This window comes from Carlito syrichta, unplaced genomic scaffold, assembly GCF_000164805.1.
Source record: "Carlito syrichta isolate Samal-C Ts95f unplaced genomic scaffold, Tarsius_syrichta-2.0.1 Scaffold171509, whole genome shotgun sequence".
Classification (NCBI taxonomy): Eukaryota; Metazoa; Chordata; class Mammalia; order Primates; family Tarsiidae; genus Carlito; species Carlito syrichta.
In genome coordinates, this window is record NW_007115605.1 from 414123 (window position 1) to 436959 (window position 22837).

Genomic DNA, 22837 nt, shown 5'->3' on the forward strand with positions numbered 1-22837 from the left:
GACTCCCTCTGCCCTGTAACTGCTTGCTCACTGATGTGTCTGCTTCAGACTGAAGGTTCTGTGAGAGCAGATGCTCCTCTTTCCAGATTGCTAATTGCATTCTCAGCACCCTGCATGCTAGTGCCAGGCATATAATCAGTGATCAATAAATGCTTGATATTTGTTGAAAGACGGGAGGAAGGCAGGCAGGCCCGACAGGACGCCTTACCTACCGAAGGCATGTCATGCAGTTTACCCTTCAGGACCCCGAAGCAGCTACCCTTACCTGCCAGAAAGAAATGTGGCTGTCAGTGTTTGAGTAGGTGGCAAGGTATCGGCCATCGGGAGCAAAGGCCACTGCAGTGATCGGTCCCTTGTGTCCATGGATGGTCTAAAATAAAATCCAGACAGCATTAATGGCGTGCTCTCCACAGAATGATTACCAGTACACATGCAAATGCATTCAATGTTGAGCAAGTTATGTCACATATATTAGATGCTGTTCTGGTCTCTGTTTATAAATCAGGTTCAAAACATAAGAAAAGCAACCAAAGTTCTCTCTCTGAAGGAGCTCTCCAAGTGCTTCAAACTTGTTCAGGTCTGCCTGTTTCCTAGCTGGGAAGACAGCACAAGCCCCAAAGAAAAGCATATATTAATGCGCAAACCAAAGTGTTAATTCATTTATGTCCATTAGAGGGAAGAATTTTACCACTAATTAGAAAGGCAAAAAACTGATCACCAGAAACCTTGGTTCATCTGAAATAAAAAAACAATCAAAGCTGGATCATAAAATCCTGTTTTGGAAGGAGCTGAAGACCATAATTCCTACTCCTTAATAATTATGTATTTTTCAGGCTTTATGCTTCATTTTCCACCAATAACACTGTGTTTAATGCATAGAGTTGCAATTAGTAAATATACATACACACATGTGCTGGACGTTTGAGCACACATATAAATCAAATTCCATTAAAAACAAGTTAACGGGGATAGTTCTGAACCTCTGCCAAATAGCTATCATTGATTTAACCATGAATAATAAAAAGGAAGCTGTATTTTAGACTAGATCTTTCATAAAAGCTTCTTCCTAATAAAAAACACACTCAAGTCTGATGATATTAATAATTACAGAAAACGCTGGATACTAAACAAATTAACGCAACATTGTATGAACGTCCCTACACTCAACTATTAAAAACCATACCTCTGCCACGTCAACCCATATTCAGTCTGGCTTATGAGCTGAAGGTTGGTCTCTTTCCTTTGTCTAACACGAATGGGAAATGTGTGCCCCTAAACTAAGATGATACTGGAAGGGTTTGTCTCCAGTTGTCATTTTTGGTGAAGAATTATGAACCTTGAGTCTCAGTTGGAAGCATCTGGCTTGTTATGTGATTCAACCCATATATACTGTAGATTTCAGGCAGGCTTGTTCTCATCAATCTCTTAATCACTAAAATGAGGAGGAGGAGAAGGAGGGAGGAAACGGGGTAGGGACCCAAGCATACTTCTCGCCGCCCTTTGCATCCTGCTCTTTCTTGTCATTCGATTTTCAAGGCACTGTGGTTTCCAAAACAATCCTTGTTTTCCAGCACTCAAAGAATAAATGTTATGCTGGTACTATAACACTGGGCTTCGGGCAGGCAGAGAGCACTGATCGAGCCAGACTGTCTGGGTTTGCCCTTGGGCTCTGCTACTTACTAACTACAGAACCTAGGGCAAGCTATTTACGGGACTTAGCTCAGAGTCCCCATAGTTGTAAAGCAGGGATAATAATGATGATCACAGTAATATCTAACTCGAAGAGCTTTACGAAGATTAAATGAGATGATACTCACATAGCCCTCTGCACAATGCATGGCACGTAATTCAGTAAATACTATTCATGTTTTTGTTGCTCCTGATTGCTTACAGAGGACCAGACAAATGCAAAAAAACACATACCTCAATTGCTTGAGTATCCCATTTAATGCCCACCTCCCAAAAAAGTGCTCTGATTATGTATCCCAGAATCAGCATCACCTAGCATAGGTTGCCTAGAAACACAGACTTTAGACTGCGGCATTTTATTAAACAGATGCGGTAACTACTCATGATGCTGGCCCACAAATGGACTAAGTTAAGCAACAGGGTGCACCCGCTCATAACTACTGCAAGAAATCAGCTCAACATCAACTACAGCAGAATGAAAATTATTCAGGCAGGAAAGACCCCTGAACCTATTAAGTGAGGAAAACTGGCTATTCCCACGTACTAGGTCAGTTTAATGAGCTCACTGGAGAAGCATTTTAAATTATTTTTAAAAATCAAGATTCAGTTCTGCTAAAAGTATGAAATTCTCTTGAGCCAATCTGAGGCTATTTTATGGTTAAGATAGTTGATTAGTACGGCCTTGAGTTATTACAGAGGTTGCAGACTAAAGACCTTTCAGCTGAAAGCAGATTGTAGATATGTTTGGTTTAGCCTGCAACAATGTGAAAAAAAAATGTTTTTTTGAGCCCGTATTTCTAATTCATCAGATTTCAGGTAAAATCAAGATGTCTAGTCTCTCTTGAAATAAGTGGAGGCTCAGGCAATAGTGGGCCTTTGGCCACATGTGGCACCATCAGCCAAGGCTGAGTGGAGCTGGCCACTTCAGTCTGGCCATGTGCCCTTCACTTCACTAGGCCAGCACTGACAGAAGCAGAGAAGACCTGTGTACCAGGCTGCCCGGCTCACTGATTTCCTGCCTGGTTCCTCGTGGCATTTAATGTAACCCTTCCATGGCAAATATTTGGTTTCAAATAATTTCTTCCATGTTCTGGAGGTATCTAGTACTCATGTAAAGCTACAAACTACGTAAAAGTTCTTCTAACAACATTTGGCTGTTCTTGAAAGTCCTCTGAAGCCCAATTCCAGAGGGAGATTGACCCTCCTTCTGGAAATTGGACCCGTAGATTTCAAAACGAAGTGCCAAGCCTGCCTCTTTCAGACTGGCATCCTTCCTTAATCAGCACCCAGCATGTACTTCAGACAATCAGAGAAAGCAACAGCAAGCTGACTAGAAACCAGCAGCTCCAAAGGATGCTACGACCCAGTGGACACACTGATGGCCCTCCTTTTGAGGCTGAGTTAGCCCTGTTGTAAAAGCCGAACCAGACATTCTGGGTACCTATTTGCTCCTTCAGAGCAATCTTCTCTAAATATTTCGTAGTACACCTTCATCCTCTGTAAGGGTCTGGCACCTTCATCCTCTGTAAGGGTCTGGCATTCACTTGAAGCATACTTCCCTGTCCGCCGCTGAAGATGCAGTCATTATGCCATCTGTATCTCTAACGGAAGAGCCTATGAAATAAGTTCATCCTGGAGTTTTCTACCAGGCAAATGTGTTTCTTTCCAGATAAACCTTGTTGCTTTCCTTTTATCATCTAACTCTAATTGCATAATACAACAGCAGCTTGCTTACTTTACTTCCAGGAAACTCGCAACTCCAATTGTGGTCCTTTTATAAATACTCCTGACTCATCTCACTAGTCATTGTTCTGCTTTCATTTGCTGTTGTTGTGGACCTGGCATATGCGGAGCCCAATGATGTTACTTTCTTTAAAGCCTTTTTGGACAAAGTGGGACTGTACTGTGGATAAGAACATTAACACACACATGCACAGATAATACTGCTAGGTGTCCCCAGCAGTACTACTTTTAAAGAACCTGAAGAAAAACCAAGGAACAGTAACTGCAGCTGACAGACAAACAGACCTGCCGCCTTACAAGAAAGCAAGCACAGGTCACATCAGAGCAGGGAAGCCGGCTATTTTAAATGGTTGGTGCATCTGGTGAGTTCATTACAATTGCTGCCTGAGAGGTGCTTCAGGCCTCACTGTAATGGAAACGCTGCCATTGTCTCTCGTCCAGACTCTCTGAACTTCTAAGATCTGTGCAGGCACCACCTGAACTGACTGTGGCCTCTGCTCTGGCATCAGACACGCTTACCCAGAGAACTCACAGACTGACTTGCAGAGAAGGGCTTTGTGAAGGCTCGGACCTGATGGTCCTGGTCTCAAATGCTAGACCCTAAGGAACATTCCCCAAAACCACCGGTTTCAGCATAAAAAGAGCTGCGCTTGACCTTTTATGTGCGAATGAGCATCGTGCCTTGTTATATTTTTAGTTACATAAATTGCTGTCCTGAAAGGAGAGAAATAGAATATAAAGAAATTAATCTAATTCGGGAAGTGCTATGAACAATTTTTGAAAATCAAGCAATTAATTACTTTTAGCAGGAGACAGTGTTGAACTGTTAAACACCCCCACCCTTTTTTCTTATGAAAGAAAAGAAACCGAGAGGCAGGACTGACAGCGAGCAGCACTTACACTAGTCAACGGTTTTAATACACACTTTCAGCGTGCCCTGCCAAGAAGCATAATTGACCCGGTTGTGCAGAGGACACAGAGGAGAGAACTTCTGAAACGATTTGGTCAGCAGAAGCCATGGCTTCCTAGAATCTTCTCTGTACAACTGCTCTTCCCATGGCCCGGCTCTTCCTGGAGCTCTTGACAAGCTTGAGCTTCCAGATGACAAGTTTGAGACTTGAAAACAGAAGGCAGGACTCCATTGCACCCGCTTTGAGGTGGAAGAAAATCAAGGAGGGCATTTTCTATTTATTTGCAGGTCTCATCATTTTTTTAAGGGGAGGGAAAAAAACCCAACCAAACAAAACATTTTCTTGCTTTTAACATCACTTACGAAAATAAATTTCCAAAAGGAGGAAAAATCTTGCTATCATAAATTCCATCCTAAGAAAAAGATTTATAAAGTACTGATCCATGTGTTTTGTATAATAGCTACTAAAATAAATGTTATTTTCCATAAAAGCATTTACTGAAAACAAACAAACAAACATTACAGAACGTGGACTGAACCTTACAGTCCCAAGGTCTCTTGGGTCACCTTGGTTGTAAGCCTTCTCAGGAAGCGGCATGGCTGATTTTAGATTAAGTTAGGCAGGTACAACTTGAGGGGCACTTGAAAGGTCTGCTGAGCCGAAAATATGTCCTCAGTTGGCTGTCCATGGCCTCTGAAATTCCTAAAAACACAATTATACCTTCACCTGAGGCATCTTCCCTAGATGTGCTCAGCAGAGGCAAACTGGACAAGCTTGTTTTCACAACATACAAACACAGCAGATGCCCTGAGTTGGAGGTGAGCCTGAGTGATGTGTCCATTTGTGTGTGGAGGCAGCAAACAGGTGAGACAGGCTGGGTATTCACCCAGGAAGTAAGGACAGGAGCCCTGAAAGGAGAGGCAGTACCGAAGACCTACACACACCTACACCTTCCTAGCACCGCTCCCACTTAATGACAACCACCAACGCCAAGTGAGGTGCAGGGCTTGCCCACCTCTGTATATCTGGTATCGCCTATGTATTAACAGCGGACAAAGTCAGAAAAGGGCAGATAAGGAGGGTGGACCAGGGTCTGATTTGCATGACTTTCTGACATCCCAGGGCTGGAGGCTGCAGATTTCATGGCTGGCTGGCAGGGAGGTAACTGCTCAAGGCAGAGAGAAGACAAAGACATCGCTCTGACTGACAGCTCTGTTAGGCAGGAAAAGGCTCATCAAAAAGGAGCCATTTAAAAAGGGTTCAAAAGGTAAGAATTAATTACGTTCAAGGAAAAAGAAGTCCCCATTTCTTTTCTCCCAAGCAATCAATTTGTGAAAGTTTTATTAGATATTTAAGGTTCATCTGCTCAAGGAAACAAATTATGGATTCAACAAATAATTTAGGCAGATAATAACACCATTAAAAAATAGATAATCTCATCAATGGCCGATTAGAAGGCTCAAGTCCAATTTAATTATCACTACGAACTAAGCCTTCTCAAGCCTGTTTGTGCATAGGCTCTTAAGACTACATGATGTAGCCAGGAACACTGAAAGGTCACACATTCTGTTCCATATGTGGACATGGGTACCGCAAAGCAGGTCAGACAGATGAAAATCTATCCTATTCTCAAATATCTCTAGAGAAGATTCCAAATCTCTCCTGAGGCCCCTTCTTAGTGTTTAACAATGTGTGCTGTCAGGAAATTTTTCCTTATATCAAATCTAAATCCAAAATGCTGCCACTGAAGCCTGCTTCCTCTCCTCCCAGTCTCAAAGCATTGGGTCACCCATTCGAGTGTGATCATCTTCTAGAGGCTGACAACTATTACAGCAGCTTGTTCCTTTTTTTTACTTATTTATTTTTTAATTTCAGGATTTAAAAAAAATCCCAGGTGTCTATAGCAATATAGGTGACTACAGCCTTTCCTGTTAGTCTCACTTCGCAACTTTTAAATAATTTCAGTGTTTTTTCCGTAAGTTATACCCGAGCTTTCCAATAATGACATCCTAGGGTGAAATGGCATCTTCAGAGGTCATCTTATTCAACTGCATCTCAAAGTGTAATCCCGTGCTTTGGGAGGCTGAGGTGAGTGGATTGCCTGAGCCTGCGGGTTTGAGACCTGCCTGGGCAACTTGGCGAGACCTTGTCTCTACAATAAATAAAAAACCAGCTGGGGGTGGTAGCGGACGCCTGTAGTTCCAGCTACTTGAAATGCTGAGGAGGAAGGATCGCCGGAGCCCAGCAGGTCGAGGCTGCGGTGGCCGGGAGCAGCCACTGCACTCCAGGCTGGATGACAGAGTGAGACTCCAGCTCAAAAAAAAAAAAAAAAAAAGTGTGGAATTTCAAGGTGGACTGAGCACTGAAACAGAGAACTAGATGTCACGATAGTTTCTCATGACATTAAGTAGGAAGGCCAGCATTATGCTTATTTGACCAGAAAATGGCAATCATGGCTGATGATCACGGGGAGAAGATAATTTACTGGAGCTCCTTGAAAAGGGAAAGCTGGTAACATTGCTGGCCTGCAGATGGTGGACATTCACAGTTATGTTCCCAGTTATCTTTAGGAGACCGAGATGTGGACACCTGAGCCCAGTGGCCACAGTCCTGGGTGTGTGGAAAGACCTCAAGAGGTGCCCACAAAGAGCCAGATTATCAGTCCCTCTGAGTCCCCTTCTATGACACTTTCCAAACGCCACCAGCACTCATCTGCATTCTGTTTACTTTCGTTAAATGCGTAGTCCCACTCACGTATTGCTCATTAAGCCTCTTTCATTTCCTTCTGTCTACTTCTCAATTTAGCAACTCTCTACACTTGCATCATGTCACCTGGGTGCTTGGAGAGACAGTTTCCTCTTTCATCCTTGTGGTCATGGATAAAACTGCATCATATAACTTAATGCTTTGAAACCAAAACATGGATTTAGCAAAGGTCAACTACACAACAGCGTTGCATTTTTAGAATTTACAATTGTATACTGAAGGGCAAACTTCTTAATCCTTAACATATCAACCCAATGAGATAAGCAGACTATATAATCCCTCACTTTACAGATAAGGAAACTAAAGCACAGGGAGGTGGAAACACTTGTTTTCATTAGAATCCAGGCAGTCTGGCACCAGAGTTTGCTGCCACACAGAATACCAGGTGAAGGAAAACTATAAACTGCCCATCTTCAATTTCCATAGCTTGACTTTTCTATAACTGGCACGTATGAACATTATACACTAACACACTTAAGTTAGTGTGTAATGTACATACGTGCCACTTAAGATTTTTGAGTAATGCCTGGCAGTGCTTGGGGACTAGGTGCAGTCTCAGCCCAGGCAGCTACGGCAGGGCTGCTTGAGAGCATGAGCTTGTGGTGGCCCTGGGCCTAACCTAGGGGAAGTACCTGTCCCTTTGTCCTGGACACGCAATGGTCAGCCAGCCCTGCAAGACCCTACTCAATGCTGGGGGTCCCACAGAAACCCCAGACTCCCAAGCCCAGGTGGCTCTAGGCAGTTTTCACACACAGGGAAAGGTTCCTGGACTGGTCCAATCTCCCTTCCCATCCTTGTGCGGTCCTGGTCCACAACCATCTCCCCTGCCCTGCCATCCCTGCAAGAATGGCCAAAATGACAGTCAGCACTATCCAGCACAGAGAAGGCCCAGTCTCTCTGGGGAGTTTGCACACCTCAGAAGTCCTTCCCCCACGTGGAGTGATCAGGGTCCTCTGGCCCACTGCAACAGTGTAGACAAAGAAAAACTATTCCTTGACCCACCTCCAGGAGTTTAAACCTCTTAAAACAGAGCTTCCCTGGCCCTCTGCATTGGCCAGGAAGGAGGAAGGTACTGGTGTTGGTTCCCAGACACATGGGCCAGACGAAGGCCTGTCTCCCTCTTCGGCAGCCTCGCTGCCTGGTCTCAGCGCCTGAAGGTTTTCACCCTCTCATTAGCATGTCTATGTCCCAAAGTGGCCATGTCTATCCACAAGCACCAGAAGTAAGCACTTCTTAAGGAAAGGATAATTATAAAATTAAGAGCCTGGTTCTTTCTCACTTGGGACACATAATACAAACACTAACATCGACCAAAATGAAAGTACATGGTAAATGTAATCCTAAAACTCCCTCGTACTGAAGAGAGCCCAGCTTTTCTTATTGGCTATACTATCTGCTACTGTCTAAGCACATAAGTCTAGATGCTGCCCTTTGGCATTTCCACAATGATTTTGGACAGAGATTTGAGGGCTGAAAATCTGCTGTTTATCTCTATAATTTCTTTTCTTGATGGAGGGCTGAAGCAATACTTTTTATTCACATGATGCCAACACTACATTCGAGTCAACCTGTTAAAGCATTTTCCAATCCAAGGTACTGGAATTATTCAACGAATTGAGTTATTTTCTATCATCATCTAATTGAAAAGAATATACATACATTCAGGGAGAAAAACAAGTAGATTTGGTATCATTTTAACATCTTAATGGAAAATAGATTTAAGGATAAATATAATAAAGTGAGCTATCTTAAGTTTTATTATAAGATATAATGCCTGAAGTAAATAGACTCTATTCCTTAAAAATAGCTACAGCCGCCGGGCTCGGTGGCTCAGCCTGTAATCCTGCGCCTTTGGGAGGCTGAGGTGAGTGGATTGCCTGAGCCCGCGGGTTCGAGACCCGCCTGGGCAGCGAGACCTCATCTTTACAATAAATCAAAAAATCAGCAGGGCATGGTAGCGCATGCCTGTAATTCTGGCTACTTGGAAAGCTGAAGCGGAAGGATTGTCGGAGCCCAGCAGGTCGAGGCTGGAGCGGCCACTGCACTCCAGTCTGGGCGACAGGGTGAGACTCCAACTCAAAAAAAAACCAAACAAACAAACAAAAAAAACCCAAAAATAGCTACAGCATATATTGCCTATTTTCTGTTACTAAAAGCTACTTATATGCCATTTGGGGATAAACTAACTGACACTGATGAATTAAAGGAGCCTTGCAACATCTACGCATTGATAATCGTCATGACACAAGCAATCGTTTTTGATATTTCTTCTGTGGGGTGATATATCAACATGCATGTGCACATACACGTATGCACACAGTGCCCTTATCTAGGAAGAGTGGGAACCCACTATTTTACTATTGTAATTTTGGCATTACTAGTAATTCCAGAATTATATGATATTGGGGCTTATGTTTTTACTAAGACCAATTATAAAAGATCAAAATTCATTGCTAAAGTGAAGGTCTATGAATGGACAAGTAGAGAATAAACATTTAGGTCAACAGAGTTTTACCAACATTAAAATGCTGTAGTCCTCATAGCAACAACCTCTGTAAAAAAAAATATGTGTACTGGTCTTAGAACTATTTTTTCTTCTATTCAACTGAGAAATTCTTTCCGATTCCAAGAAAACATTTTCCATTAATTAGACATCAAGGCCCCGCTGACTGTCTAAGCCCTTCCTCCTCCTCCTCCTCTTCCCCTTGTTGTAGATAAACACAAACTGGCCTCTACCATCCTCAACCCCCCTTCTGCTTTGTTGGACTTTTCAGGATGAAGCAACTATAAGATATCCAGTTAAGTTATAAGTAACTGATGTGTCCTTTATTTGCATGTTGAAGTGATTACTTTTTTAGAATCATACTTTGATAATTAGGTTTCCCTAAAATCCTATACATCACAATCTCCAAGTTATTATATAGCATGATTACCACTAATTTTGGCTGATAAACTGATAGCAGTATATTTGTATTATAAGGTTCTTAAACTCAATAACAATAAACTAGTTAAAAACATAACATTAAAGACATAATTAAAAACATAACATTTTTCATATAAATCTTTAAAAATACAATTACGAGCCATACTTAAAAAGTTATTCATAGATACTCAAACACTGAATGCTAATGTAATTTAGATAAGTGTGGTTCTGTTTTAAACAAAAGGATAGTGAATAAATTGCTATCAAATATTCACAGCGCTGATATAAAATAATTATAAAACATTTATTAAAGTAAAACTTGCATAAGCTTAGAAAGTGACACAAAATGTTTTCTAATATAATGCTATTCAAGCCGGGTGCAGTGGCTCACGCCTGTAATCCCAGCACTTTGGGAGGCCGAGGTGAGAGGACTGCCTGAGTCCAGGGGATCAAGACCAGCCTGGGCAATATGGGGAGACCTCACCTCTACTATAAGTGACAAAAAAACTAGCCAGGCGTGAAAGCACGCACCTGTAGTTCCAACTATTTGGAAGGCTGAAGTGGAAGGATCGCCTGAGCCCAGTGGGTCAAGGCTGCGGTGGCCGTGAGCGTGTCCCTGCACTCCAGCCTGTCCAGACAGAGTGAGACTCCGACTCAAAATAAAATAAAATAAAGCGATTCAAACACATGCCAGAAGTCTCACACTGTGCTACAAAAATAAATCTCGCTTGCTTCCACTTGGAGTTCCTTACACACAGGAACATTCTTGATTATCCTGTGACCTCTCTAAACATCTCAGGCCCTTACATGGCAGGACTTTGGCAGACATGCGTCCGTAATAACTGATGCAACAGCAATCACATTCCTAAGTAAATGTCCACTGTGACCAGCTCAGCATTTTCATGGGTCCTGATTTGGGTGAAGGTGAACAGAAGATGGTTTGGCTAGAGTAGCAGGTCAGGGCCTTTGCACAAGTTCCCTCTCCCTCGTTACGTCTCTCCTGCCTTGTATGGTACCTGGTGACACAAAATTGTCTTATGACAATGTATATTCTTCAAAAACACAGTTCAAAAATATTTAACATTTTTATAATTCCAAAAAGAAAAAAGATTTGAGAGTATCAAAGAAATACACATAAAATTCTAAAATTCACATATATATGTATATATTCAATTCAAATATATATACACACACACACACACATATACACACATATATATTTACCAACATTACTGTATCTTTTGGCTCATGTTTGTTTTGGATGATAGATTATATCCACGAACACAAAATACAGACTTAGACTTTTACACTTTTATATGTGGTTTATTATGCCTCTTCAATTTATTAAAACAGAAAATCTGATTAGTCTGGGATATAACCTAATTAATGTTGTTCTGTATCACAAAGTCCATTTATTTTGTTAAAAAATTCCAAGCTATAAAAACATAAAACTACCCTCCTAGCTCTGATACAACATCCAAAATTTTTGCTACTAAAATTGGAATATTAATAAACAATACAATAATATATGTAGTTTTTTTTTCATTTTTAGCAATTGCAGTTGCAAATATTCCAGAGCAATTACTGTGGCAAAGAACACAGATACTACCTATCAGTCCTCTGACTTATTCTAAGACTATCCCAATTCACCTAGTAGAATAAAATTTATCTCTGTTGGTTTCATGAATGGGAGAAGTTTTCTGACATGCTTATTTGTAAAACAAGAATAATATCTGTGGCCAGGCATGGTGACTCAACCTGTAATCCCAGCACTTTGGGAGGCCAAGGCTAGTGGATTGCCTGAGCCCAGGGGTTCGAGATTAGCCTGGGCAACTTGGTGAGACCTCGTCTCTACAATAAATCACAAAAACTAGCTGGATGTGGTGACATGTGTATGTAGTTCCAGTTACCTGGAAGGCTGAGGCGGAAGAATCACTGGAGCCCAGCAGGTTAAGTGAGGATGCGGTGGCCATGAGTGTGCTGCTGCACTCCAGCCTGAGTGACAAGAGTGAGACTCCAACTCAAAAAAAGAATAATATCTGTCTTGTCTATCTCATGGAATTAAATATTTTTAGGACAAATGTTGTTAACAATGTTTATTGAGAGCTCATAGTCTAGGTCATGTGCTAGCTATCTGAGTACGAAGATGCGACATGACCCCTGCCAGGGAATCTAGGAGGGGAGATCGGTCAATGGCAAGCAACTACTGTATGGTGTACTAAATGACATCACAGAAATGTGCAGAAGGTGTCACACAAGCACAGATGAAGATCCACAGTTTCTGTCCAGAAGTGGGAGACATCAGCACAAGGTACAGAGAGAAAGCAGTATTTGAGCAGAAGTCGGGGAGAAGGACAAGAGGTGAGTTTAAGCAGAAGTGCAGAGTGGAGATGTGAGAGACCCAGGAAACAGCCGCCCCCCTGTGTCCCTTTGCCTAGGGAGTGGGGAGGTGGAGACAAGGCGGGATGAGGCAAAAGGCACCCACGGCCAGGACAGACTAGAAACTACCCTCTTAAGGTGCTAAGACACGCGGGCTTGGTTCACAGTCAACAGGGAGTTTTCTAAAGTTTTAAAATATGAGAATGGTCAGATCAGACTAGTTCTAAGAAAGTTCTGGCAGCGGTGGAGGAGAGAGAAACCAGAAGAGGACTGGGAGGGAAGCAAAGGGACCCGATAAATGAGGAGCTGAACGAGGGTGTGGGCACAGACAGGATACAGAGGGCAGACTGGGCAGGTGACAGTGCTGTCCCCTGGACAGGGGAGGCACAGAGGAAAGAAGACACTGGGGCTAAGGGGCGGAGAGGTGGGTGGGAAGCAGAAGGGGGAAATGTCGAGCTTAGCCTAGGACATGCAGATGTTAAGACGGCGTCCTCAGGCAGGCAGTTAGAAATATGTCAGTGAGTAAGGAGGATGAAGGTGGAGCTCAGGAGCAGGTTTATGGAAACACAACGGATTTGGAAGTCATGAGTACACACACAGAAGCTGAAGGTGTAGACCTTGTCTCAGCGCTGTTCCAGGTGCTTGCGGTCTTTCCAGGAATGTCTGTCAAGGGACCAACGGAAGGGCTGCAAGAATCCATGGAAAGCAGACAGGGTGAGAAGACCAACAGGACGAGGATGAAATGACAGGGAACACTGGCGGCATAAGGGGTGGGCAGAAAAAAGGAGCTGGGTCTATTTTACAAATTGTAGACCTGAAGCCGGGCTCGGTGGCTCAGCCTGTAATCCCGCGCCTTTGGGAGGCTGAGGTGAGTGGATGGCCTGAGACCGCGGGTTCGAGACCCGCCTGGGCAGCGAGACTTCATCTCTACAATAAATCAAAAAATCAGCCGGGCGTGGTAGCACATGCCTGTAATTCTGGCTACTCGGAAGGCTGAGGCGGAAGGATCGCCGGAGCCCACCAGGTCGAGGCTGCGGTGGCCGGGAGCGGCCCCTGCACTCCAGTCTGGGCGACAGAGTGAGACTCCAACTCAAAAAAAAAAAAAAAAAAAAAATTGTAGACCTGAAATCTCAGTTTTTAGCTAATTCTTTTATTTTTACACTAAAGGTTTCAAAGTTATTTCCAATGTACAAATCACCTTTTAAGTAGAGCATTTTGCCAAGAATCACTGCAATTAGTAACAAAACTGCTTTGAAGATTGATAATACAACCCTTTATCAAGTGGTAATTATTTCACTCAGAGATTAGGAAATAAATTATTAAAAAGTCAAATCACTGGGATCCAAAACACGTATGCGAATTACAATTAAATTCATAATTTTAATCTACCAATACTAGTCAACTGTCAAAACTGACAGTCTAATTTCTCTAATTTTAACTTTGCTTAAATTTATCTGTTGTCCATAAGTTATATTTTAGAAAAGCAATTATATAGTAATCTTAAGACTTCTCCAAGTGTAATTACAAAAAGAAAAAAAGATATACTATTAAAAGTTAGGAAAGACAATAAAAAGAAATTAAAATGGAACTTGTATACATTTATTTATGTGTATGCCTACACACACACACACACACACACACACACACACACACACACACACACACACACACACACACGTATTTGGTTGCTGATTTTGATATGCAGACTCTTCTCAAAAATAAAATATATTTTAACCAAATTAATAACTTATAAAAATTCATATTAATGATCACAACCACCAATTTTTTTCTGATACAGATTTCAATGATTCTCTGTATTCTTAAACTAAAATCAATGCAAGACATACTGGACACCTGGATACTTTACTATCAATTACAGTCATACGTCTTTTTTTTTTTTAGTTGGAGTCTCACTCTGTCACCCAGCCTTCCAAGTAGCTAGAACTACAGGCGCGCGCTACCACGCCCGGCTAATTTTTTGATTTATTGTAGAGATGAGGTCTCGCCTGCCCAGGCGGGTCTCGAACCCGCGGGCTCAGGCAATCCACTCACCTCAGCCTCCCAAAGCCGCGGGATGACAGGCTGAGCCACCGAGCCCGGCTGTCTTTTTTTTTGAGTTGGAGTCTCACTCTGTCATCCACACTGCAGTGCAGTGGCACGGTCCTGGCCATTGCAGCCTCGACCCGCTGGGCTCCGGCGATCCTTCTGTCTCAGCCTTTCGAGTAGCATTCATATTTAAACAAGCATCCTCTATAATTTGGTTAAAGAAAATTTATTGAATGCAAAGGAAAGTGAATCAAGTATCCTATCACAATGGTGAAATGTTAAAGGAATATCTATTTAATGTTCTTAAAGTGGGGGATACATTGGCTTAAACTGTTGCATCTTTAATGCAATCACATTGCCTAATGATAAGCAAAACCAAAAGGCCAATTCATTATAAAACTCAATATTTGGACCACCAAACTCTTGAGTACTTAATAAGCAATTAATTTCTGTCAATGAAAAATGTTTTGGCAACCCAAGGTGAAAATCAATAGCATGAGCCCACTTGTTGTACTCTGCCACCGACGACCTATCCAAATAACTACAATCCTTAGGGGAAACACACTGCTTTGATGTTTTAACTTGTGTACTTTCCAAGCAGACATATCCTATGATGCTTTCTGTTTATAACTCAGAATGCACTCTGTTAGTAATCTGCTTATGACCGCTCTCAATGAATATAACCCACAGATGCGTGTCTGAGAATAACATTCTATGTCTTACTACAGATGCTATTAAAGGCATTTACTATGCATTCTAAGTGAATTCACTTTTAGACAAAACATCTAAAGCTCAAACAAAAGTCCTCCATCTCCAATCTAACATTTTCCTTTAAAGAAGGCAGTTTGGACATATTTCTGGAAGCTTAACAGATTTTATATATGAAGTCTGCATTAGCAAAAATGATTTTTAGCAGAAGCATAATTTTTTAATTTAGATTTTTTTTCTTTGAAAAATGCAGGGTAAGATTAGCTGGGCGTGGTAGCTCACGCCTATAGTTCCAGCTACTTGGAAGGCTGAGGTGGAATGATTGCCAAAGCCCAGCAGGTCGATGCTGGGGTGGCAGTGAGCATGTGTGCCACTGCACTCCAGCCTGGGCAGCAGAGTGAGACTCCAACTCAAAAAGAAAAAAAGAAAAATACAGGGGAAAACATAAAAAAGGAAACTAAAAATGACTTATAATGCCACTATCTTTTTTGAAGCACGTACAATACATCTGGAAACTCTACCCAACTATACTTACTTATCAAACTCCATCCTTAAGAAGAGACACCACGAATCATTGGCTTATAGCCTTCCAGACTTTCTATTAGTTGTCTTTGAAAATCATAAAGTTTGTCGTTTTTCTTGGTATAAAAAATTTCATAAACCTCTGCACTATTTCATTTTGTCATAAAAATATTTCATTTGTTCAGAGACAACCCATAAATGTCAGATCAATTTAAACATTAAAATTAAACTTAAAATGTTACATAGCAAGCGTAATGTTATATGGTAAGTGCACGCTCCCCAAAACTGTGCTTCTGCTTTTTAAAGAAAAGAAACATTATTAACAAAGTAACATTATTTAACACCTATTTATTTGCTTTTCTGTCTTGTAAATGATGGGACATCAATTTTTAAAACAATAAAAGGCAGGTGCTTTTTAAAAGGGGAGAGCTCTTTCGAAAGGAAATACAGCTGAAGAAACACATTTTTTGTAATGTACAATAATAGTCTTATGGTAAACGTTTCCATTTAACATTTAATTGAGATTAGTGTTCAGATACAGCACCATTCAGTAAGATGTCTGACATGGTATTATAAAACACCTGCACTTACAGATTTTTAATTTATGATTGTTCGGGTGTCAGGGTTTGTAACTGCTTCAACAAAGGTTGATTACAAAGCAAATCAGCCAGTAAACCTAAGAGCACTCCATAAAACCACTGCAGGCCTTCAACTCAAGGTTTGAGTACAACTTAATACAGAAGTGCAAATACCATTTCTGGATCTCATCTTTGGAAAGTTTAGAATTCAGGGAGAATTCTGGCTCACATTTTCTGTTACAAATAAGAAAATCTCAGAACCCAATGTCATAATTAGGCAAATTCTGCATGCAAGGTTAAAAAGAGTGAGATTCTTGTGACCAGGTCCTGATCACTGGTCACAAGAGCACAAGGGTGGGATCAGCAGATGCTGGCTGCTGGGGGGGGGAGGGGAAGGAAGGGAGAAGGAAGGAACGCAGGTGGCAACACACTGGATACCTGGACCCCTACTGGGGGAGAGAGAGCCCGCTAGAAGCCCAAACTTCACCTGCATGCAACCTACTTATGTAAGTAAACCCTCACTTGTATCCCACAACTCTAAAATAAAATTAAACTTAATAAAAAAGGGTGAGTCTATAAGAAGTATTTTTGATTTTAAAATTCTTAATAATTAATTTAACGTTTTAATACAGGAAATGCTTTTATTTGTAGTTCCGCAGGTTTACTGTGTTACTTCACGCTATTCCATGTGGAACTTAGTAATTTTTTCCATCATCACATGCTAGTGATATTCTTACACGCAGTATGTTGCAGTTTTCCCATATAGGCAGTTGCCCAACGAGAGGTTCTCAAGTTTGCTTGGAATTCAGTTGTTTGAAACTCTGAACACATTTATCCATAGAAACAATGCAACAAATAGATTTCTGGGCCAGCTTCCAAAAGCCTATAGAATTCTTAATGTTTCAGAATTTATAGCCCCAGTTCAATCTCCTTAGCACTATTTATAACAGTTTCTATGGGGAAAAGCATTTCAAGGTCCAAGTCAGACACTAGGAACCTATTCGTCTACTGTAGACATGAGAAACTGATCATTTCTAACATCTCTGGATATCCCGGGGCATACATGTGTGGTACTGGGCCAAAGGAGAGTGTGTGGAATGTCACAGGAAGCATGAGATGACCTGTCTGGCACCACCAGACATTGGATTCACCCAAAATTCTAAGCTAAAGTCAAGGGGACACTCATTTCCCTCCCCCTCTACACACACTCTCAGGTAGAACTTAAATTATGATTACTGTAAAGGCCAGGTGGGAAACTGCAAAGATTTTCTGGGTAGAAATGATTATGTGGGGTGGAGGACGTGCATGTGTGTGAGTGAGTGTGTGCATGTGTGTGTTGGGGTAAAAGGGGGGATAACAAGATTGAAAGACTATTTCATGCAGAGGGTGCGATATAATTAAAAACTTACAGGAAAGAGAGAGCACATAGCTTATCAGAAAACAGAAAAACCTCCACAGTGGTTAACATTGATGGTGCAAGGAGAGAAGTGGAGCGAGATAAGGGTGGATGGCAAATTAGGCTGAAGACATACCGTAAAGGGACCTGTGATCGTCTGGGAATATGTGCTAACCACGAATACATAGTGTGAGAAGGACTCTTGATCCAACAATGACAATATTAAAAAGCATTTCTGAAAGATGCTATATGATCCAAGCCATCACATTTTTCATATAATTTAACTTAAAATACAGCTATTTAATTTTAGATAAATCTCCAAACATTTTGCAATTTATGGAGGTTAAAAACTTAGTAACAACATGGTTTTATATTTAGATAAGTGTGGTTGAGTTCTGAAATAAGAATGGTGGATAACTAGGTCATTCTTTCTCTGAATAATTAATTACAGAGTATTTATTAAAGTGTTAACTAACATGCCTAAAAAGTTAGTGAAAATATTTTCTTTGGATTGGAGAAGATCTAAAAGAAAAATATTCTTTTCTGCATTTTGGTAATAAACTCTATTTCACACATATAGTATAAGTCCTAAAACAAAAAGTTTTGTTTTAGAATGCTTAGGTTATAAAAGTTTTTTACAAATTTAAAGCACCGAAGAATCCCAAAACATAGAAGAACTAATTACTGAATGTATCCACATTCAAGTTTGGCTTCTGAGAACACTGTAATAAATCTATATAAATACATGCCACAAATGTCTCATAAATTTATATTTTCTTTGATTTCATATCAATTTTCAACAATAGCACAATAAAACTGCAGTACAGATATAAATATGTTTAATTTACATAAATGATATATACAATTAATGACTGATTTTTTAGAAAAGTAAGGCATCTTTGTACTGATTATTAGAACTGTTTAGAATGTGAATTGCATGACTTTTGATGGCTGCGCACTCAGGGACAACAGTGAATGACCTTGAACAGCAGTGTATAAAAATGCATTTATCACTGAAACTGCATGCTGGCTGCCAGTCAATATATGCTTCTCATTTGTTAGGAGGCTCTCCTGCTGTGATTCCCTCATTACAATTTGCTTTTACTTCCTGGGCAAATGACAACTAGAAAATGAGGCAGTTTCTTTCTTGACCAAACTTAATCCACAAAAAATGAGATGACAGCTGCAGCCACTCAAGTGTTACAGAACATTCTACACATGTCTGTAAAAGGCGTGATTATATATTCTGAATATTATATCAGTAAGTGTGACAGCCAACAAGTTATTTCATTTTTCCAGTCTATCTCATTTGTGAGAAGACATATTTCAGAAAGATAGAATACTTTTGCTTATAAAATGACTTCTTATACCCCATTCAATCTGCTTTTCTAATTAAATGATTTCCAGTGTAGGAGGCAGATAAACACTCAATTCAGAGACACACTGTAGAAAACATTCTTGAATACTTTTGAAAAATGTATCCAGTTAAAGTGTGACTACAGAAATAACTAACTCCTGTCCTACTTTTTTATGATAATTAATCACTTTCAATGCACAGTTTATATTTTTCTAGGATGCAAAACTAGCGATATTCACTTAATTTATTGGTACTATAGATATGTTCACATCAATAAAGAAAATTATAGTACAGTCACATATAGGTTTAAGTTATGCTAAACTGAATTTTTTTCTTTTTTTGAGTTGGAGTCTCACTGTCGCCCAGACTGGAGTGCAGTGGCTGCTCCCGGCCACCGCAGCCTCGACCTGCCGGGCTCTGGCGATCCTTCCACCTCAGCCTTCCAAGTAGCTGGAACTACAGGTGCACGCTACCAGGCCCAGCTAATTTTTTGATTTATTGGAGAGATGAGGTCTCGCCTGCCCAGGCAGTTCTCAAACCCGCGAGCTCAGGCAATCCACTCACCTCAGCCTCCAAAAGGCACGAGATTACAGGCTGAGCCGCCAAGCCCGGCTAAACTGATTTTTTCTGGAAGTTTTTTGACCCAGTGATTTCTAGTCCTAGTTTGAGACAACTCAGGGTATAATATGTATTACAAGAGACGTGAAATTATCAGAAATGCTGAAAACAATTTTTCCTTTTGATTTTAATAATATAGATACTAGAAAGCATCTTAGGAGGGGACAGTCAAAGGGAATGAAAACCTGAACAAGCAATAATAAAATAAAGGCATAAACTCCAAAAATAGCGACTCCTTCAACCACTGTTACTTTTTCTTCATTTATTGTGGCTTAAGAATTTCTGCTCCAGGGTAGATGGGCCCGTTTTCCAGTAGCTAGGGCGCACGTTTGGGATTTTGTATCCAGGAGTTTAATCTTAGTTATTAGTAAGGAAACAGGCTAGGTGGATGAGCCCAAACACAACGCTGCAGGAAATAAGGCAAATGCAAAAAATCACGTGCTGCATAATCTCACCGATATAACATTCTTAGCCAGGCAAACTCGTGCTGCCGGCAGGAGCGGTGACTGCCAGGAAGAGGCGGCTGGCTGCAAAGCGGCAGAAGAACATTTTGGGGTGATGGATATATTCCTGTCCTCACTGAGGCAGTGGTGGTGGCGGTGGTGGTGCCACGGCTGTACACATTGGCTGTCACTCATCAAACCATGCACTGTTTACAGGGGGCGAATTTATTATACTTCATTAGGCAGTTGCAAAGACATGGGCGTAGAAAAATAGCCACATTGGGAAAGGGGGAGTTGCGAGATGCTCTGGTTGCTCCTGCCAGGAAGCACAGAGAAATGGGCATGCAAAAGACTAACTACTGAGAGCAGGAGGCTGAGGCTGTTCCTCGGAATGCACTCTCGAGCTTTTCATCAGGCCTCAGTGGGGAGTGCTCCCACGGTTCCCTCGGGGAGCCCTGACCACAACCTACCATTTCTCAGTAAGGATACCGTTCCTGTAAATCAGCCAGAGGTGCTCTTTTCCTTGGATTTTTGCTCATCGCTGTTCGGTAGAATTTGTGAATGCCACAAGCAACTTTTTTAAAAATGTAGGCTATATATTACAACAGAAATTATACTTGCTACTGATTCAGAACTGCTTGTTCAAACCATTCTTAAGTTTTTTATTTTTGAGCTCAAAACACAAATTCACATCTCTTGTTATCCAGTAATATTTATATTCTACTCAAAAGGTAAAGAATTTATAACAATAATTTTAAATCCCAGAATCTGCAAAGTTCTACATACTAAAGATCCCATACCAGAAATCTATTAAGATCTATATTTAATAAACAGTAGTTTGAAACTGACAGTTTTGTGTGAAGAAAGCTTTTGAACATTTTCTAGAACCACGATCAAGCTGTATGACAATCATGTACTTTACACGTGTGCCACTAAATGGTTCTAAAGGGCTTTCCTCCTCTCTGTGGGCTTTATGAGTGGAGAGTGATCAGGTAAGTAGCTGCTGTTTGAGTTTACCAATTTTCAGTAAGTGAATTCTCTTCAAAGAAGGAAGATAACCAAACCATTAAAAATCACTATGACGAGGGCCCATGAGGAAAAATAAATCTGTTTGCACAACATGGCACATATAACTGAAACAAATAACCAACAAATAGGCATGGAAAACAAAACTAATGCTCAATGAGGAAAAAAATCAATATTTTATATCATCCTTAATTGACACCTTCTTTATTAAGAAAAACAGGAAATTAAATAATACAGGATCAGTGAAACCAGATATGAAAAATAGCAAGAGTACTATTCATTAAGACTTCTCTGTTCCTTGGCCACTGAATTAATTCTGGTTTATGACAGGCTTTTAAAAGTATGAATGTGATTTTAGTTAATTAAATACAAATACTAATAAATCTCTTTAAAACTACTTTATAAAAGAAAGGACTATACGCTAAGGATTTTGGTCTACCAACATTTCCCCTAAATGTTTCCAAACTAGGTCTTCTAATTTATGACTCTAAATGTTTCGATACTCCCAATTCTTCGCATCCAGACTACTCCCGGCACAGGAAATTGTGGTATGCCAGTCAGCTGTGGCACTATTTCAGGTCCAGAGTATAGGAATTTGCCACAGAGAACTCTGCCTCAAATGCAACCAGAATGGAGGGAATTTTGCAACAGGAGAGAGAGAAGCTCATAGTGGCCAGAAGACAGAGATCCTTTTTGAACAATGAGCCATCTTGGCAAGGCCATGGAGTGGCCCATCCTCTTGGGAGGGTTTCTGGAAGTCCTACTTCTGCTCTAGCTAGAAGGTCAGCTGCAGCTTTCTATTTTTCTTGCCACCCTTCCTCCTGTCCCTCTGGTATTGTTGATCTCTTTTTTTTTTTTGAGTTGGAATGTCACTCTGTCACCCAGACTGGAGTGCAGTGGCCGCTTCTGGCCACTGCAGCCTGGTACTGTTGATCTTATTGTGTAAGATGAGTGCAAGAGCATTACACTCTCCTCATTAGTCTGGGCTATTTTTCCGTAATTGTTTTCTCTACCATAATGTATCTCTACCTCTTCTTGGTTGTCAACACAAAGAACATCTTCCCTTGATAAGCCACTCCCTCCTTTCTTTTTTTTCCCTAGACATCTTTAAAGGACTTAGGTGGCCCAGACTAATATGGGAGCTGACTCCACGATTTAAAAAAATTTTACTTCTCTTTCTCATTATTTTGGTCCCCTCCTAATAAGTGGTTTAAAGGAGTTCTATGGATTTCTCTTTCTGTCCAACTGCAGTTTAACATATGATCCATTATTACTATTTCATATGTATCAATTCCGAATACTTACTTGTTCCTAAAATATTTACCTCTAATATCGCCACATATCCAACAAGTTTAATTTTTCAATATTTTTGCATTTAAAAACATTCCCCCAAGCCCTAATTCTTTACCAGGTTTCTTCTAATACATACAATACAAAGAAACCAGATGGACTTTGCAGAATATGAAAAGACTTAGATCTCTGTTATCATTTGCCATAAAGTCTCACATAAGCTAAAGGATTATACTGTCAGGATTTTATTTCGCTGACATTCTTTGTACACTTTTTCGTACTATATTTTCTAATATAAGACTCTATGAATATTCTCATTACTCTGTCTTCTTCCTGTAGAGGACATCCTCAGATATTGGAAATCATGAGATAATTTATTATACCTTCTTATGACACATTATTCATACTGGTAGTTGGAAAAGTTTGCTGAAAGATTGTTTTC

General features: G+C 40.7%; 1 protein-coding gene across 1 annotated transcript in view; it reads right to left on the reverse strand.

The window, feature by feature from the left end:
• Nucleotides 1-209: 209 nt before the first annotated feature.
• The window catches only part of LOC103252816 (WD repeat-containing protein 7-like), a 114216-nt gene continuing 91588 nt past the window's right edge, over nucleotides 210-22837 (reverse strand). Inside the window, exon 6 of the mRNA XM_008051410.2 lies at nucleotides 210-370. Coding sequence (XP_008049601.1) covers nucleotides 239-370 — 132 coding nt within the window. The 3' untranslated portion in view covers nucleotides 210-238. The remainder of the gene's footprint in view (nucleotides 371-22837) is intronic.